This window comes from Ambystoma mexicanum, chromosome 3p (genome assembly GCF_040938575.1).
Source record: "Ambystoma mexicanum isolate Mex_15411 chromosome 3p, UKY_AmexF1_1, whole genome shotgun sequence".
NCBI classification, from domain to species: Eukaryota; Metazoa; Chordata; class Amphibia; order Caudata; family Ambystomatidae; genus Ambystoma; species Ambystoma mexicanum.
Genome location: NC_090925.1, coordinates 925,699,709 through 925,717,381, shown reverse-complemented (window position 1 = coordinate 925,717,381; position 17,673 = coordinate 925,699,709). Strand labels below are relative to the sequence as shown.

General features: G+C 42.8%; 1 protein-coding gene across 4 annotated transcripts in view; it reads right to left on the bottom strand.

Annotated features, from left to right (window-relative positions):
* Positions 1 to 17,673, bottom strand: part of UQCC1 (ubiquinol-cytochrome c reductase complex assembly factor 1) — a 999,068-nt gene that overhangs the window by 380,950 nt on the left and 600,445 nt on the right. For all 4 annotated transcript variants that reach the window (XM_069652211.1, XM_069652212.1, XM_069652210.1 and 1 more), the window contains one exon: positions 16,921 to 17,029. In XM_069652211.1, coding sequence (XP_069508312.1) covers positions 16,921 to 17,029 — 109 coding nt within the window. The remainder of the gene's footprint in view (positions 1 to 16,920; positions 17,030 to 17,673) is intronic.

Sequence of the window (17,673 nt, the reverse complement as noted above, 5' to 3'; positions counted from 1 at the left end):
GAGAGACCAAACAGTATATCTGGGGATACTCTCGAAGCTGAGCCGGAAGAAGAAGGTGAACCGCTGTTCCCTTTGACGCAATCTGAAAGCTGCTGTGTCTTCAAGAAACTGATCGAAGAGAGGACCAAGCTAAGAGACCTCTTCCCGAGCTACGAGGGACCATCGTGCACCAGCTAACCTTTGCCAAAGCGCCCTGGAAGTCAGTCCTCGAAAGGCTGCCGACCGGAGACGGGCACTGCAGTGGAATCACAAAGCGAAGCACCCGACATTGAAGTCCATCACTGTCGACCGAGATTCGGAGGTAATGCTGTAACCTGGTTGATCGGGGCCGCAACGCTCCATTGCCTGAGACACTTTGAATCAAGGACTCCCTTGCTCATCACTGTCGATTGCTTTCATCCTGCTGGAGAAAGTCAAGGTTGTCGCCGACCGAGGAGAATCTGCTGGTGGGATTCCCACCACCCGAAGACCTCAAAGACGCCAAAGAATATCCGGAAGCCAGCGTGGTTGAGTCCTGTTCGCCGACAGACGATGACGACGCAACGCCCTTGCTATGCCAAAGTTCTTCATTGACTCTTTGCGGCAACAAACTACCCCCCGTTGAGGTGCACCGCACACCTCATCTTCGCAGGCTGTCCACGACTGATCGTCGATGAGCACCACCAGGACCGAAGCGGCTGCCTCAACACCTTTGTTCACCTTTTCCTTGAGGGATCTCGACAACCCGTGGCTCCTGCCTTAAAGGGAGTTCACTCAAGAAGGATCCGTCGACGACCCGATGTCTAATTCTGCTAAACCAGGTACACTGGGGTAGTAGAACCTTTTTAGAGGGAACCAAGATTATATTGAACAATATATGGACTGGGCTTGTTAAACTGCAATATTTACAGGTTGCCCAGGTGTTGGAGGGTGTGGGCGGGGTCCTCACAACGAACTGTGCCTAGCGGTAGGGGGCCAGTATTCTGTCAATTGTTTAATCAACTTGTTTTCCTCCTCATGTTTTTTGTTGATACCCTTTATTAATTGATTTGTATGCAATTTGAACTATCCACAGTTGATTCATTTTAATGGATTCTAAGAAGTAATTGTGGTACTACATTGAGACTGTATATATTTATCATTTTAGATTTACCTGAGCACAAATTGTGTTATTGTGATTGTGTACATATCTTAATCCTTACTTATATAAATAACTGTGTTATCACTAACATAGTGTTTGGGCATTCCTTTGTGGGTGCTTGGGGACTACACTGTACTTAAGAACCAGCCTGCATCACCTCCTGAGAGCTTAAGCCTTGATTGCTCGTCCACGTATACCAAATCGAGAATCTTGGCTGGGGTGCTCTGTACTTCTCAGGAGTACAGATACCCCCCCCCCCCCAGTCTTTACAATCCTCTCATAGGCAACCCAATAATGACAGCAGTGGGGGTCTGTTTTTATTTCATCAGACTTTTCTGCAGTATAACAAATATATTGCTAAAAGCTGGCAACTTAGTTAAAACAGAAGGATGGATCTAGTAAATAATAGTCCAGTATCAGATTCTGGTACAGGCCGACTAGCATGGAAACCTCTGCAGCTGACTAATGATAACCTTCATAAAGAAATTAAACAGAGCCTCCACACGCTAGATCTATCGCCCCTGAATGATGCCTATCACCAATATCCCACTACCTTAAAACACAGAAGAAATAGCCTAGGGTGATAGGGCTTCAGGGACCTCCTCTTATTTTCGCCAGCAATATGTTAAGATACTAAGGAATCATGGGAAGCGGGTTACTTTTGGGGAAACCCATTCCCGACACCTCCTTTCCTCACAGGAATGAACCTGACCATCATCAGTTAGGATGATGGGCTATTTAGAGATCTGAGTTATTGGATGCTTGTGGGGCAACACACCTCTCTGTCCACCTGGCAAAATCTGCAGAGATGCACCTTCAAAAAGTGACCAAATGTCACTACCCTGTCCTGTTCTTTACCTCATCATAATTTGCCCTGGGAGCACTAGGTCTTCCTTGGTGTCAGGGTTTCCTGCCATATCCCTATACCTTTCTCCACACAGTCATATTTCTGGTACCATATACTACATACTGTACTAGTCAATCAATCTATCTGTCATCAACACAAAATGATGTCGAAATCTTTAACATTCTTTCTTCTCCCTCACCGGGGGCTTTAGAAAATTTCTTTCATGTGAGATGGCCTTGTTTTGAAAGCACGTCAGAAGTGTGGAAAAGTGCTATATGTAGGTACATTTGCATGGGTTCCTTATTATGGCTCCTAAGAGTGTCTGATTGATTCTGTGTGAAATGTAGTTTATAGTGAATTTGAGTCATGTGTTCACTCTTTGTAGCTTTTATGTATAAAAGGAGCATAAAAAAGAGCAGTATCTGGTGCTGCAAATCAGTGAGCAATGCTCTGGTACATTGGGAATTGGACAGAGGTCTATGTCAATAGAAATTAGATATGCTTTCTTGATTTCAGAAAGTCTATATTTTGGGGAAATTAAAAAAAGGGCTTCCTTATATAGGCACAAATGGAGTGGGAATAGATAAGACAGGTTGTTTCAGAGGAACAGCTGAATGAGATACCAGTGTTCAGGCAATGTATACGAAGGGTGTAATCACGTACTTTTCAGCGAGCGGGTAAAGTCTTACAGCGTCATGCATGCTTCAACAGACAACCACTTCAGGAACTCTGAGCAGGAGGTAATTGGTAAAGACGGAAAGTGAGCCAGCATTACCTAAGGTCGGACAAAGATAATTTGTCAAAGGTCAGTTAATAAATTACTGGGACGTTTTCGAACAAGTACTAGGGGGGAACATTTTTTCAAAAGCACCTCATCATAGCTGTAGGTAGGTTTCAACCATCAAGAATTAATTTAACCCGTGTCAAGTCACGAAAAGCGCAAGGTAATTCTCTTTTTTTTGCAGTGAAGCGATTTTATAAAAAAAAATACACACTTTTATAACCTCAGTAGAACGAGTTTATTTTGTTTTAATTAACAGGAGGGAACTATGGGTAAAGTCAGACGAAGCTTGTGTTTCTTTTCATGCCATTAATATTGTGATACGCGTACACATTTGTTCATCAAACACCTGTTGAGAAATAAGCATTTACTAAGTATAGCCACAAGGTGGAGTTCTCTCCCAGTACAGAGCTTAAACTCGATGATTAAAAAGAAGATATTTCAAGTTACAATGCCCTCATTGTGTTTAGACTGCACCGTGTCTTTGTGTTTGTTTTCAAAGAGTGGTGACATGTCACAATGGAAAAGTTAGGTGAAGAGCAATGTTTAGCCACATAAAAGAACATGTCTGGTGAGTACTAACTTTGAATAAACATGTTAATTTATTAAAGGACAGATCCATCGGCATTCGGATAACCGTTAGATCTCAAATGTGCCTGAACTGCTAGAGATCAGCCAAGCCAGGTGCGCAAGCTGTTTCTACAGCTGTGTCAATTTTAGCGTCTCGGTAAAACAGAGATTACTGAATAGATGGTTTTGAATGCAGGAAAAAAGGTTCCCATTCACCTCACCACTATGCCTTCTCGTCTTTTCGACTTTACTGGTAACCTGTGAGCCTCCATCAAGTGCCATTTCTTTTTTTTTTTAAATCAATAATGTTTCGCTTCTTACTACAGTACTTGAGATTTTCTATATGGCTGTATGTTCATTTATAATTGAGCAATCTAATGTTACTTCCCTATACAGCAATTAGAAAACCATAATTAAGATAGTGTATGACTGTTGTGCCACTTGGCCCTCCAAAGCCCTCTTTCAGGCCCCACCTTTTGACAGGAAAGAAACATGAATATATATATATATTTATTTTTTTAAATTCGATTAGATACATATAACTGATATCTCGCTGATTGGCATAAACTATATTATGCACATAAAAATTATTCTGGAAGAAAAAAACACCGCACAAGTCTACTCCTAACCCCCTGCCCTTCTTATAAATGTGGCAGTGAACGAGAAGGAAATCACAGAGCCATTATATATTGCCATGCATGTCTTAAAGCTACTCAAAGATGGGCAGAAATAGTACTATTGCCAGCTGCAGAAAGACACCTCCTGTACCTCTCCACAATAGCCGATAGGATATGGCTGCCCTGGTTCTCCTATAGATAGTGTCAGGCATCCTTTGCAAAGACAAAGGGTGGCACTGTAAAAATATGGACATATACGGAGGAGTTGGGAAGTGTGAAGTGTTCCATGTGCAGATAGGATTGGTAAATTGCAAGTAAAATACTTTATTTGGGCAGAATTTCAAATCGATTAAGCCATCTCGTTTGGACTATAGCAGTGGTGGCTCGTATGTCAGGGCGCATGCGCACCGCCCCAGCTATATAACAAAAGTGTGCTTCTAATTCCGACAACAGTCAGTTGGTTTCTACCATTGTTAAAAAGTACCACCACGTCTCTCCCAAAACAATTTATTTTTGGTCAATGTTCCTAAACGGAGACATTGCACAATAGGATAGGCAATTCTCTGAACACTAAGTTTTCTCATTGGATTCGTTATAAAAAGGTTTGCTGTGCCATCACATGTGGGCCAAAGAACTACAAAGGACTGTTTTTTTTTGTAAAAAGAGGCCTAGGACAATGCCCAATTGAACTTGTATTGTTACAAACAGAAGGTCCTAGCTCCTCTCAAATCCTCGCCCTTAAAGATCCAACAGCAATAGTTTGGATACCTAACGAGCTGCCCTCCTCAGTTGCAACAGACTGCACTCACAAGCAACATTAAAAAAATATATGTATATTTTATTACAAAATTCATTTCATATAAAAAAAGTTTTTTTCATATATATACAACCAGTATTTCAACCACAGTAATCCAAATATGTGGAGCAACAAAACAAACCTCAAGTGGAAAAAATATAAAAAAAGTATATATAAAAAAATCCGAAAAGAAAACAAAACACCAAAGATAGAACTAAAGGGGTTCTGTGTTAAACTTAAGAACAACCACCTGCACCTTTAATAGACAGAAAAACAGTAAAGCAGTTGAAATAATAAATATTTCTCATTACAGGTTGTTAATAATATAACACACACACATCCAATTGTATACTAAACAACACGTAAACAATACACAATATCTAACATTAGCATATTGAGTACAAATACCAATCTGATGTCTAATTGTGGATCTGTTATATTAATATTAAGATCCTATTATTGTTTCTAAGTAGACAGCAGCTTTTGATGCTTGATTAAAACCGTGACCGTTATCTCACAGCCAGAGAGACCCGACATGTTTCATTCCCATATTTCTTCAAGAGAATTGTTCACGGGAAATTCTTCAGGGGGGATGTACTGTAGACAACAATCGGAATTACACGCACTTAAACCAATTCTAAGTATTGTTAGTGCAACCAGATGCAAGCAAGCGGGGGGCAGCTTTTTGATGACAGGCTCTGAACACAGAATGGTGTCGGCCTACACAAACAAGAGAGGGAGAGGAAAAGAAACAAAGAGAGACAACTGTATTAATCGGTTGAGTGTACCAAATACAAACTCTCATAGCCACTGACTTATAGGCCTTACTTAATGAATCTCAATTTATAGAGGCTTACCTCACTGCCAACTTGTTATTAGTAGCAGGGGTAAAGGAAGAATCTTCGCATGAGGAGCTTCCACCCTCTGCAAAAAAATGGGAATGCAAAGCCTTGTCGGTGATGTGGCAAAATACGTTCCACAAATCGGATGTCAACAACCACATCGAAAAATCACCGATGAGGTTCCAATACTACCTCAATCTTAAAGAATATGGCAGAGACAACTTCGTTTACTACCAACCATTCCCACATGTTATCAACACAATGTGCCCCTCTATAACATATGAGTTAATAGTATGAGAGTGTTCTAAAAACCATTCAAAATCGCAGCTCTTCATTAATTGAAAGATTATATGAAAAACTGTTACAACTCTAAAAATGTGATTGTAACAAACTCGTTAAGTTCTCTAGATAAATGACTGACCTCAGGCTCGGAGTCTTGTAAGTACTATGGCGGCAACAATTCAAAGTCTTAATACAGCCGAAGATTTCAAAAAGGCAGGCACGATGTCAGCCGTTCGCTCATTCATCGCAATCAAGAGCACTTTGCTGTGTCTGTTAAAAAGTACACATGGGGAAGCGACCGTTAATGTTCATGAATATGAAGGGCACCGACGAATGGGTTAAAAAACACGATATTACCAACATCAAATCACGGCAACACGGGCTCATAAGGTTCGTCTCTGCACTTACTTTGTTGTGCCTCCTCTCTGCGTGCATTCCCATTATGCAAGCTCTACTCGCATGGCCTACTGCAACCGTAACGTGACCTCGCTAACTAATGCGACGTGACTAAATGTTGCAGCAGCTGTGCTTTGAAAAACAACAGAAACTGAAGACGGCGGTGAAGGTAAGGATGTGAATCGAAATGGTGGCGGACATTTTAACAAGGACAAAGCTACTACATAATTAGGCAGACCACCTTGTATATTGGGGTCCGAACCACCTCGCCTAGGACCGCTCAGGAGTCCTGGTTATAGGCGGGCAGTACTCACACTTGAACCACATGAAACCTTTTGAACATACTCTTGTTCTCACAATGTATTGGTTCACAATGTATTGGTTGACAAACGTAATTGAAACGCACAACAAAGTACGACTGGAGCTATTGGGTTTTGGTCAACCAATGTATTCTACATAATTGACATCAACAAGCCTCAATATTGTAATTGATTAACTGATACAATAAGGTTTACACATTGGTCCAGCGGATCTGCTCATTGAGACCTATTTCAACAGAATTACAAAGGTAAATTAGTCTCTGTTCCTTCTCGAACAGATTTCTCTTAATTGCAGCTGTATTTCCTTTATTATCCACTTGTAATAAGACGCTCCAAGTTAAGGATTCCGGTGTGTGATCCATGGCTACAAAATGCCCTGCAAGGGGAGCTGTCATGTTTTTATTTCGAATACAGCTTTTATGTTCTGTAATCCTTGTTTTTATTTTCCTTTCCGTCATGCCAATGTATATTTTGTGGCAAGGGCACCAGATTACATAAACCACCATCTGTGAATTACAATTAGTAAACTGTCTCTGCTGCCATAGTTTTTTTACGCCCAAATCAACTTCTTTTGTGCGTTTGGTGCTAGAACAACAGCTGCAATTCCCACATTAGGCAACCCCCAGGACACCGTAAGTGTTAGTTGTGGTGAACGTATTGAGATATCATTTCTAGTTACCATGTCTTTAATGTTCTGGCCTCTCTTAAATGCACATATTGGTCTAGCTACAGGGCAATCACCCGACTCGAGAATGTGCCAATTGCGTCTAATAATGGCATTCACCTTATTTGAAAGGGTGTTGAATGTGCTTACGAATACCATTTGGTCAGTGTTATTCACTTTATTCCGATATTCAAGAAGAGCTTCTCTGTTGTTATTCTTAGCTCGCTTATGAGCTTTCCTCACAATCTTGTGGGGATATTCTCTTGATAGTAACTTTGAGCTTAAATTCGCTGCTTCTTCTTCGAAAATAGTTGTACTAGAACTATTTCTTTTCAAAGGGAGAAATTGGCCAACTGGTAGGTTGTTTCTAATGTGGCTAGGATGGCAGCTGTTAAATAATAACAAAGAATTACGATCCGTTGGTTTATGATAAGGCTTAACCTTCAACGAGTTGCTAGTAGTATCGAACCATATAGTAATGTCCAAAAAATTAATTTCGACAGTACTTGTAGTGGCTGTAAATTTAAGAAATTGATTTTGTTCATTCAGCCATACCTTGAATTCGTCAAACAATACTGTGTCACCGTCCCAAATGATCAGAATGTCGTCTATAAAACGCCTCCAAATCCGTAGATGACTCAAAAACGGATTGGAGGGGTTGTAGACGATACTTTTTTCAAAAAATTCAACAAACAAGTTTGCCGCGGAGGGTGCCACAGATGACCCCATTGCCGTGCCATGTATCTATTGGTAGAGTTGCTGGTTGAAACTAAAATAGTTTTCTTTAAGAGCCATAGCGACACACCAAAGGATGAAGCTATTAGGACAATCACCTTCTGTTCTTTTAGTCATGAGGACCTCTTCTAGGACTTCAAGCGTGGTATCCTGAGGAATACACGTATACAAAGATACTATGTCGAGGCTAACTAACATCTGATGCTTATTGTCAAAAGGATAGTCTTCGATTAACACAATCACTTCGGTGGTATCCTGGATATGTGAATACATCTCTGACACAAATGGTTTTAAATACTTGTCTGCAAATTTCGACAATGGTTCTAACAATGACCCTGACCCAGAGACGATTGGTCGGCCTGGCGGATTAGTTAAAGATTTGTGGATCTTTGGCAAGATGTAAAATTTTGGTATTGATGGTTTTTTGGCATTCAAATAATCATATTCTTGACGACAAATCCATCCTCTTTCCAAAGCCTTTCTAGTTTTTTCTTCTATTTGTGCTTTCAGGCGCGGTGTGGGATCTTCGTCAATTCTTTTATAGAACGTGACATCAGTTAACTGTCTGGTACACTCTGCAACGTAGAAATCGCGATTGAGTAAAACAATCGCTCCTCCTTTGTCTGCCTTTCTTATCACAATTTTGTCATTGTTTTTAAATTGATGTAAGGCTGACCGTTCCACTCGTGTCAGGTTTTGAAAAAAATGAGTATTAGTGTTTTTCTCTTCAAGTACTTTTAGTTCAGAGAGCACCCGTTTTTCAAAAACTATTGCTTCATGTGTCAAACTTGCAAATGGTGGCTGGAAATCGGAAGGATTCTTTAAACCACTGTTATTAACTTCGCCCTCATAGTTTTTATCTGAGAAGAATTGTTTTAGATGAATTTTACGGAACAGTTGATGTATCTCAGTCCTCATCCTGAAACAGTCGTAACTAGTAGTAGGAACAAAACCAAAGACCTTGTCTAACAATTTTACTTCTGAAGGAGTAGGGGTATAGCTTGATAAATTTACTAATAACCCCTGGTGCTCCGGAGTTGGCGGGGGGCATAATCCCAATCCTCGTTGTGTCCTTCCTCCTCTAAAAAACGTTGTCTTTGTGGTGGTTGTCCTTGCCTCCCTCTGGAGGAGCTATTGTGATTTCTTCCTCTGTTACTATTCTGCCTGCCTCTGCCTTGTTGTCTTGCAGGGCGGAAGTTATTCCTCTGTGGTCTTGAATTGGAGAAGTTCTCATCTCCTGAGGATCCTGAGGAAAACGAGGTATTACCAAAATGTACTTTCCGTTGCTTCTGAAATTGTATTGCCGAGTTCTTAGAAGGGTCATATCCTTCTTGAGTATATTTAAATGCCTTCTCATGTGAAAATTCAGTGAGATCTTTTTTCATTCTTTTAAGTCTTTCCTTCGTGGTGAATTCCTTAAAATCAGTCATTTCCTTTAGGATATCTTCTAGCCTCCGTTTAAAGGTCTCGAGTGGGACTCATTTTTTAATTTCAGCCTCCATGTCAGTAAGTTCTTTTGAGATTTTAATAGACATTTCACTAGCTGTATCTATAATCAGTACTAGCCAGTCTCTCCCACACTCAAACATTGGAGTTCGGAAGCAATAACCCGGGATTAACGCACATATACCAGAACCTGTAAAACACATAGCTCCATTTTACTCGAAACCTTTTAAAACATATAATCAACACAGTGTGTATGTTGGAAGAGAAACCAAGAGTAGTACAAAATGATGGCATGGCCCCCAACTGCTTAGCTTCAGGAGGGATAATAAGAGGGATTAACAAAAAAATCCAATTTCAGGAGAGACCTACACTGGCTTCCAGTGCAGGAACGCACTCAATTCAAAATTGGTATGCTAATCCATCATTCTTTCTTAGTAAAGCCCTTTGATTCACGTACCAACCTAAAAGGACCTTGCCTTCCTCATCTGTCATACATCTCCAAGGACTGCAGTACTCAAGAGCTAGGGGAATGGGCAGATCATTTCCAGTTACCGCTTCCTCCTTTTGGAACACACTACCGGTCAATATCAGAGCCACGGAAAATCCGCGACTTTTTAAGAAAGCACTGAAAACGCACCTTTTAGATAACTTCCCTCTCTTGGTACCCCTTTCCTAAAGTTACACTGTAACTTTGGAACTCCAGCGGTCCCACCTTTCAGACAAGGAATAACTTCCTCTCACATAGACTATTGGTCAGAGGCAGCTTCTTTAAATGTGGTCAGATGAGTAGAGCGTGACCACTACCTAGTCATTCTAAGGCTCAATCTGTCATTGATTTTTAAATCTGATTGTAATTGGTTATTTATAACGTGCTTAATACCCAGAGGTTTCTAAGCGCAGACCCGGGTATCGAACCTGCGTTGCTCAGTGTCGTCTTGCTTCCAGGGTGAGCACCTTGCCCCTGAGCTACCCGCCGAGCCGTGGTATACAGACGTGTATGTATACTGATACCCCTTCTTCTTAATTGGGAAAGGTTAGAAAAGGATATCATACTCCCACAGATTTACAGGGACCTTGTCCCAATATTTGAATCATACCAGTTAGATCTACAAATGGATTCATCCGATATAAAATGAACATATCATTTCTGCAAAACAATCTCCTCACTTACTGTATTATAGTAATGGTTCAACTAAGAACTATAGACAGCGTAATACTTGGTATGACTGGGAATGTAGAGAAATGAAAAATAATCTTAATGCTCCCCTCAGGAACTATACATTAGATCGGATTGAGATTATCCCAGAGTTACATGAGTGAACGGCATTCGCAGAAGCAATGACCAGCCAAACGTAAGAGAGAAAACACATAGCCAGGTCCCCAAATCATTGGGGAGAATACTATAACTAGGCGAATAAATACTTACTAGACACACTAGGTCCATTCGCTAAACAGCCCTTTCTTGTAATGCATGGCTCTTAAAAAAGACAATAATGCCCACACTGTCAGAACAGAATGGGCAAAAGAAACAAAACTGCAGGCCTATAGGAGCAGATGTCAGATTCCCTTAGGACCGGCAGTAAGGTCGCCCATCTAATTCAGCTATATCTGGGGAAAAACAATAACAAATGGGCAAAATCCTCTTTTATATAACCACACACCCCGCTAAAACCGGATATCCTCTCCATTTAGCGGTGGTTCCCCTCAAAAGCAGGCAGTCAAATCACACATGGGTGATTAACCAACAATCTTTCTTAGTAGTGCCCCATATTAAATAGACCTGCATCTCCATTACCCGGCTAATCACTGTGTGCTCTTTGTCAGAGTTACATGCTCCAAAAAAGTCCTTTCATTGTGGACACTTCCCCCAAAATACATTTCTAACGCCTCATATGGGCTTTGGTCAGAAGGGTATGCGGGGGAGAAAGAACCCTTTAAAAAAATATATATTTATTTTATTGGTTTTAACTGATACAGAGACAACAACATATCACAGAACAATGTCAACATCTGGCCACTGTAACTTTTCTTAAATACCACCCCTAACACCCTCTCCCCTACCGTCCCCTCCCTCCGAACTCCCACCCTCCTCTTGCCTAAAGCACTGGTACAGTTTCTATTAAGAGAATCTTACATCATGTGAAACACCTCACTCAGTTATTAGACTTGATCCGCCTCCCCTCCTTCTATAGCTTCCGCCACAAACAGTATTTGTATTTTGTTTATTTGTACAGTGCACCTCGCCCAAAGGCATCTAGGTGCATTTCTTAGGTCACGGTTGCATAGAGTTACATATACATACACATTGGGCCTCATTACAACGAGGGCGGCCACGGAATGAACGGTGCAGATAAGGGACCGGCACCGTTCATTCCGTGCCGCCACATTACGAGGACTGCAGCGGGCACCGCTCTGCACGCCTGGTCAGACCAGACGTGCAGAGCGGGGCCCGCTAGCATACCAGGATGCTAACAACGGGCCTGTCATTAACGGGCCCATTGTTAGCATCCTCCCCATTCCCATTGAGCCCTAAAGGGGCTCAAATGTGAATGGGGATGTACCGGGTCCGGGTCCCGTTAAAGCGAATTACCGGGCCCTCCAAGGTCGGAATGGCCCGTAAATCCCCTTTTGCGGGACCCGCACCCGAGTTTGGAGGTAGCCATGCCGCTAAAAACCGGCATGGCAACCTCCAAACTCGTAATGAGGCCCATTATATCTGAAGCATCTGATACATATACATAGCAAGTATTTACATAGCCATTTACATAACCATTTACATATAGTAGATATTTACAATAGTATTCCGTGGGGTGGCATAGCATCCAGCAGAGCAGAGGTCAAGTTATCAAATGGTGGCTCTAGTGGTCCTGCGCAACAAGCCAGATTTTAGCTTTATTTTTGAATGAGTGGAATGAGGGTTCTGATCTGAGTGAGCTGGGTAGGGTGTTCCAGAGCCCGGCGGCAAGCACCGGGAAGCTACAGTCCCCTGCTTTCTGAAGCTTAAATCTGGGTAATAGTAAGCAATGTCTCTGGGCTGTTCTATGGGGTCGATCAGAGGCGTTGCTCATGAATCTGTTTGCCAAAGATTTCGGTGCCTGGTTGGCCAGACATTTGTGCGTAAATCACAATGTTTTGAGGGAGATTGTTTGGGTGAACGATGGCCAGTGTAAGTTATGTCGCGTATTAGAGATGTGGTGAGTTTTAGGGATGTTGAGGGCAGCCAAAGTTTAGTGTGCAACAAGGTCTCCCATTCTACGATGCCTGATGTGGCCTCGCCTTGGCTACCCCACCCAACCCTCTTCCATGACACAGTTTCTGCCATCGCCGACCGCTTCAGGTCCTGCCACCAATCCTCCACTACTGTGCCTTTGGGAGATTTCCATGCCATAAGTATTCTATGCTTGGCCAGGATGCACGCCAAATCTTTCATTTTATGGGCCAAATTTGTGCCCTTGGGACGTGAAAAGCGGCCACAAAAAGCAGGCTCTCGCGGAAAGCACATCCATGTTCAACCTCGCTCTATGTAGTCTGATCACCACTCTCTGCCAGTATAGTCCCAGCACTGGGCATGCCCAAAACGTATGCAACAGCCCAGCCTCCAACACCTTGCACCTGGGACACACCTATACTGTCGCGCCTGGGAACCGTGAGATCGTCCAAGGAGTCATATATGCCCCTGTGTGCCATCAGCAACTGTATAAACTGCAGTCTTGCATTTCGTGGCACTTTTGTGGTATCCCAGCACCTGCCCCCATTGTGCATCTGTGAACTCTGCCCCCAAATCTTCCCCCATTTACCCTGTATCGCTAGAGGGGAGGGAGGGAGGCCCATGAGCGTGCTGCCAACTCTGAAAAGGGTACTAAGGTCATATCCTGCAATAAATCCCCTATTGTGGTCACACTACAGGTTTCCCATTTTGTGAGTATACCCCTCCTACCTTGGCGGAAGATGCTATCACAAGGCCAGAAGAATTTGCACGAGATTGGGTCTGTGAGCGCCATTGCCGCCAAAGTTCTGTCCCACATTTTAACCCCTAGGGACACTAGGTGCTTCCAACGGCCGGCCCGGGATTTCCTGGTCCACACCAATTCTTTCAGGTAATAGCGCAACCCCATGGCCTGCACCATCAATGTGTCTGGGGTAGGGTCATCTGCCAACCAATCCACCACAAACTGTACCTGCCCTGCTACGTGGTATAGTTCGAACTGCGGGACCATAATGCCACCCTCTGCATGCGGCCTGTTCAGTAGCGATAACGCTATTCGATTCTGTCTGTTTTGCCACAGGAACAAATACTATCCAAAGTTTTAAACAATGATATAGCTATGTAGAACGGAATGTTTACAAAAAAGTGCAGCAACCTGGCCTGCACTACCATCATCAACAGAGTTGCCCTTCCCATCAGCGAAAGGGGTAGTCTGGCCCAGAACGTCATAGAATTCTTAACCCCCTCCAAGGTCCTCAGCATGTTCTGTGCATGCACCACTGCTGGGTCATGATACACGTCGACTCCCAGATACCTGAACGTGGACACTTTCCACTATAGAGCAAGGACAGGCAGCGCCCCTGCATCTAATTTACACAGTCCCACTAGGGGAATCAAAGCTGACTTGTCCATGCTAATTGTAACCCCGACAATTTCGCGATGAGTGCCATCGCTTCCAGTAGCATTTCCAAGTTATCTTCAGGGTTTTCAATATATAACAATGTATCATCCGCAAACAGGGATTTCAGATGTCTGGTCCCGTCTATTTCAATGCCCGCCCCATGTATTCCACCCTGAGATAATAGGCAATAGGTTTCATGGCTAGAACGTAAAGTAGTGGCGACAACGGGCAAACCCTGTCTCGTCCCCTTCTCCAGTTCTCACGCTTCAGAGATGTATTTGCCTGTTTTGACCCTAGCAATCGCTCTAGTTTACACTAGCTGTACCCACTTAATATATGTCTGCCCAAACCCAAACCTACGAAGAGTTGCGTAAAGCCAGTCCGATCTTACAGAATCAAACGCTTCAACTGCGTCCAATGGGGCTATGGCGCACAGTATGTCCCAGGGTGCTGTGCTATCTATCACGTGATGCAATCATCTCAGATTCCAGGACATGCTTCGTCCTTGTATATAGACCGTTTGATTTGGCAGCCCCAGGTTATGTATCACTTTTTTCATCCGGTTTGCAAGTATAGATGTGAGTATCTTGATTAAGCATTGAGAGAGGCCTCTAAGAGCTACACTCCTCTGGAGGCTTGTGGGGCTTAAGTGTTGGTATAATGATGGATTCCATCAAGCTCAATGGGAGAGCCCCCACTGCATAGGACTCATTGAAGGTGCTAAGCAAGTGAGGGGCCAATTCTTGGACATATTCCTTATAGAATTTCACTGGGGTGCTCGTTTGATCCCGGTGTCTTCCCCGTCGGCAGGGTTACAATCGTGCTTTGTAAATCTTCCAGGGAGATAGGTGCTTCTAAGCTATCCCTCGCCTCCTGACAAAACACTGGGAGTACTATCCTCGTCCAGCACTTCCTCTAAATGGGCCCTTGGTGTCTGGGGTCCTTCTTGATAAAGGTTTTGGTAAAATTCCAGAAGAACGTCATTGACGCGGTCTGGGTATGGCACTAATCCCATCGTTTCATGTATATCGAGTGTATGGGGCCCCGTTTATCCACATTTCTGTACAGCCATGCCAGCAGGCGGCCAGATCTATCCCCTTCCAAGTGTTGCATCTCAGTATATTTAGCGAAACTGTGTTTACCCAGTCACTCCTAACATTCCACGCATTTTTGTTTTAGTTCAAAGACCCTTGCATTCCTGTCCGGTAGCTGCACTTGAGACGGATCTAATTGTCTCAAGCTTTCCTCTGCGGAGGACAAATCCATGTTAATACTAACTTGGATGCCGTTTGATCCTGCTATGGCATTCCTCTGATCACTACCTTCAAGGTCTCCCACAAGGTCCCTGCACTAGGTACTCTTCCCTTATTATACGACACATAATCAGTGATACCATCTTTGATGTAATCACAGAATGGAGGGTGTTACAGTGATTCGCTTCTGAGTCGACACGTAGGGATCGGAGCTCTAGGGTACACATATTGCCATTGCAGACTGAGCCGGGCGTGATCCGACAAAACTCTACCTTTATACTGAGCATGTGTGATGAGGTGAGCTAGTTACCGTCCTATGAAGAAGTAATTTTTTCTTGTGTGCACTGCATGTGGTGCCGAGTAGTGTCTGGTGTCCATATGAAGAGCTCTCCAAGCATCCACTAGGGCGAAAGGAGTCTAGGAGTTTCTGAGAGGAGAGGGTTTAGCGTACAGTTGAAGTCACCTCCCCATATTATGTTACTATTCAGATAGCAGTACGTGATCAAGAACCTTTGTTCTTTTTGTGACTAGGATAAACTGTTCTCGACTTGTGCAAGGAGTCGAAGGGGAGTTTGGGGTCCTACCTGCCGCAAGCTTCCCTCTACGCTCTCTCAGGGCTTTGGCCATCATGGACAGGCAGTCCTCACACACCGATGCCGGATGAGTCGACCTCAGACACCAGAGACAAATCCTATGGGGGTCCGTAACGGACATCCTCGCACCGCAGTCACAGCATTTCTTGAAACCCGACTTGGGAGTGGAAGACGCCGAAGACAAAGCCATTCTTCACAAATTCACTTGAAGAATTAAAGAATGTACTCGATGAAATTATCAAAGATTTTCCTCTCAAGGAAGGAAGCGTACTGTATCCGAGCGTAAGTGCAGAAAAACAGAACTGAAGCCAACAGGCGCTGCGCGTGCTACATATATCTTCAGTGACGTTGACATGGAGACGGAGGCCTCCAAGGGACATTGAGTCGACAGGAATGGACGCAAAGCACCCCCTGCTGACATTTTTTTGCCAAAGAGTTGAACCAGGGTAAAGACAGTTCTACTTTGATGGCACAGCTGAAAGGACTTCAACTTGTACTTGTTAACAGTCAGCGAGCACCAAACCCTGACTGGCAGGCCCAGAGAGTTCTATTATGAAGTGTGACCCAAGACTTTCTGTTCCCTTATGGGATTAGACATCATACTGTATTTGCTAGAGAATGAATAAAGTTTTGTAAAGAACATCCTTGGTGTCCCTGCCTTCTGTGGGTCCCACCAGCCTTATTGTGACACATTATAGATCCAATCCGAGCCTAAAAAAGATGATTGCCTTCTACGTTTGTGACAAAAGAAAGTCTAGATCAACTTTATTTAGATTTTAATTAGCCAATAAATATAGGTTGTAAACAGTTGCGTTTACCCTCCTCAGAGCAAAACCTAGTTATCAATAGAATAGTAATCATTCATATGACCTAAATATTTTGCCTCAAGAAATGTAACATCGGAATAAAACTTGTGGAGCAAATTTACAGCACGCTAATAAACATAAGCGCCAGAGTAACAAAAATATAAAAATATATCCCCTTATTTATTTAAATACATGTTAAACACAACTAAAGTGCATCATGGTGAACATCAGAGAGGCCAACTCACCCCCATAACCTTTCCACGTTGCTCAACGTCTTCCCACATAGAATGAACTATATATCGACACATGTATTTTCCTGCTCGTCCTTCCTGTTTCATGCGTACTAGGCACATCCTAAAACAATAAAATAAAATGAATACACACATGGAAAGTGGACAAGACTAAAAAGGTATTGGCTTGGTTTCAAACTGAAGATGCAAATATTGTGTTAAATCAAATGCACAGGGAGGAAAACAAATGAATCGATTTGGAATAAAGGAAAATTGAAACTGCTTACACCGTATAAGATTTACAATCAATCTTGGAATGGAGGTTTCAGGCAGTAAATAAGCAACAATACATGTGCCTGGCCCAATGAGCAGCCACAACCATTCAAAAGAACGCAGCGTTTCACATCAGTGCATACTGATTAATTGTGCAGCACCTACCCCCCTAAAATTCCTCAACTTCATCATTATAGGGTTGATACACTGATGACAATTTCTTATTTTGGAGACAACCAATTGCAGGGCTGCATAATATTAATGGAAACATTGTTTAGCCACACCAGTTGGACTAAAATTGTATTTACATGTCACTGGATTAATAAGGCTGGAATCACCAAGGGGGGACAGCTTGGAGGGGAGCGGGGTTGAGGGGGGGCATTGTTACGGTAGAAGAGATACTGAAATGTGCCGACATAAATTACAAGTCGGTTATATTTATTTGTATTTCAAATTACAAAAACAAAACAAATGGCTCTCAGAAAGCTTCAACTC